Consider the following 2,425-nt stretch of genomic DNA (forward strand, 5'->3'; position numbering starts at 1 on the left):
GGGATTACAGGCACGTGCCACCATGCCCAGCTAATTTTTTGTATTTTTAGTAGAGACGGGGTTTCACCATGTCGACCAGGATGGTCTCGATCTCTTGACCTCGCGATCCACCTGCCTCGGCCTCCCAAAGTGCTGGGATTACAGGCTTGAGCCACCGCGCCCGGCCAGCTATTTAATTTTTTAAAAATGAGTCATACTCCCAGAGATCCTGTAATTCCACCTCTGGCAATCAAACCCAGTAACGTGAATTAAGAAAAAGGCTCATTGAACAATGACGGTTGATCTGGTTTGGGTATTTGTCCCCTCCAAATCTCATGTGGAAATGTGATCCCCAATGTCAGAGATGGGGCCTGGGGGGAAGTGTCTGGGTTATGGAGGTGGATTCCTCATGAATGGCTTGGTGACCTCCCCAAATAATGAGTGAGTTCTCACTCTATTAGTTCATGAGAGATCTGGGTGTTTAAAAGAGCCTGGCATCTCTCTTGTTCCCTCTCTTACCAAGTGACACGCCTGCTTCCCCTTTGCTTTCTTGCCACGATTGTAAGCTTCCTGAGGTCTCACCAGAAGCAGATGCTGGCACCATGCTTCTTGTACAGCCTGCAGAACTGTGAGTCAAATAAATCTCTTTTCTTTATTAATTATCCAGTCTCAGATATTCCTTTACAGCAACACAAAACAGACTAACAGCAGCTAACTCATATTGAGTGCTTGGTATACAGCAACCATGTGCTAAACACATTTCATAGCATTTAATTCTCAAAACAACTCTATAAATATGTAGGACTGGGAGGCTAGGAATGATTAAGTGCCTTGCCGAAGGTCCCACTATAAGTGACCTCACATTCTCTAACTCAGGTCTGTCTGACACCCAAGTCTATACTTTTACCTACTACAGGTAATGACTAAACAAGTTACTAGTCATGTACTTGTAGAAGGTTAATGTTAAAAATTAGTTATAGGACTGGGCATGGGTGTCTCATGTTGTAATCCCAACATTTAGGAGGCAGAGGAAGGGGGATTGTTTAAGCCCAGGAGTTTGAGACCAGCCTGGGCGACAAAGTGAGACACTGTCTCTACAAAAAATAAAAAACTGACTAGGCATGGTGGCATGTAGTCCCAGCTACCCGGGAAGCCGAGGAGAGGGGATCACTTGAACCCAGAAGGTTGAGGCTGCAGTGAGCCATGACTGTGCCACTGTACTCCAGCCTGGGCGACAGAGCAAGACCGTCTCAAAAAAAAAAAAAAAAATACAGTTATAAATACTATTTCACAACATGCTTATGTTTAATATTATGTGAAAAAGTGGAATACAAAATGCAGTATAATTGTTTTAAATATAGAAAAAAACTGGAAGTAGACATGGTAAAATGTTAACAAACAGTAAAGTGACAGAATTAGAAATACTTCTTTTTTCTACTGCTGTGCGTTTTCCAATTTTAGTTAATGCATTAAACCCCCATGAACTCCCTCTTACCTGAGGGATAAAAACCAGTTACTTCAGCACTGCCCCTAAGGACCACCAGAGTCTGCACCACGCTTCCTTCAGCTTCCCCCTCCACCCCGTCTATCCTCCAAGCCTCGCGATCTCCCCGTTGCCAGGAAAACCTTTTTCCCTCTTCCCCACCTGCCGAGTTCCTAGTCATCCCTTAGGACCCAGCTCCATCCTCGATACCTCTGTCCCGACCTTCTGGATACCCTACAGGTACAAGTCCGCCTTACTCCGGGGACCCAGCAGCCCGCTGTCCAGGAGGCTGCAGGTGGCCCCAGGGCGCCCCGCCCGCGTGACGCAGCCCACGTGTTCACGGCCCGGCCCCGCCCCGCGCTCGCGCAGTCCCCTTCTCAGGCTGTGTCCCCTTTTCAGGCTGCGCTGGCGGCGGTTCTGCCTCCTTCTTAGGCAGGTGTATCTGCGCCGCGCGGCGCCTCCGTCACCTTTCACTTCGCTGCAGCGGCGCCCCGCCCACACCTCGACGCTTCGGACACCCAAAGAGTCGGAGGGTGGGAAAGTGCGTACCTTCTGGATCCGCTTTAGCGCCATCCTACCCCGCTGCCCGGAACCCTGACGGCCGGGCTGGGGCTGCCTCAGGCGGCCCGCTGCCGGGTCAGCAGCCAACGAGCTGCAGGCTGGGAGCCGCCGCCTGCGCTTGCGCGCGCGGGGCACTGTGGGGCCGTAGTCGCCGCGTGCCGAGCGTCCTGGCGCGGCCGAGGGGAAGCCGCGGGGCTGCCCGGTTATGCTGGCCACTCTCACCTGGTCATGTGGCTTCCACCATTAGACAGCAAGGGCCTGGAGAGGCCAGCGAAGAGGAGGGGCTCGTTGGCTTTATGGAGACGCACCGAGCACCCTCAAGGTGCCACACGCTCGCTTGCTCCCTGTCCCTACCTCCTGGGCGTCTTCCCAGGCTGTCATGTAACCCCTGACGTAGGGGTT

General features: G+C 52.0%; 1 protein-coding gene across 9 annotated transcripts in view; it reads right to left on the bottom strand.

The window, feature by feature from the left end:
* Positions 1–2,131, bottom strand: part of UBE2D4 (ubiquitin conjugating enzyme E2 D4 (putative)) — a 24,246-nt gene extending 22,115 nt beyond the window's left edge. For 2 of the 9 annotated variants that reach the window (XM_017515359.2, XM_017515365.2), the window contains exon 1: positions 2,012–2,131. In XM_017515359.2, the coding sequence (XP_017370848.1) occupies positions 2,012–2,035 (24 nt within the window). In that variant the 5' untranslated portion in view covers positions 2,036–2,131. Of the gene's footprint in view, positions 1–1,474; positions 1,786–2,011 lie in introns of those variants that run through there. The other 7 variants (XM_017515364.2, XM_017515363.2, XM_017515356.2 and 4 more) reach the window with 7 other exon arrangements.
* Between the last annotated feature and the right edge of the window lie 294 nt (positions 2,132–2,425).

Source organism: Cebus imitator, unplaced genomic scaffold (genome assembly GCF_001604975.1).
Source record: "Cebus imitator isolate Cc_AM_T3 unplaced genomic scaffold, Cebus_imitator-1.0 Scaffold548, whole genome shotgun sequence".
Classification (NCBI taxonomy): Eukaryota; Metazoa; Chordata; class Mammalia; order Primates; family Cebidae; genus Cebus; species Cebus imitator.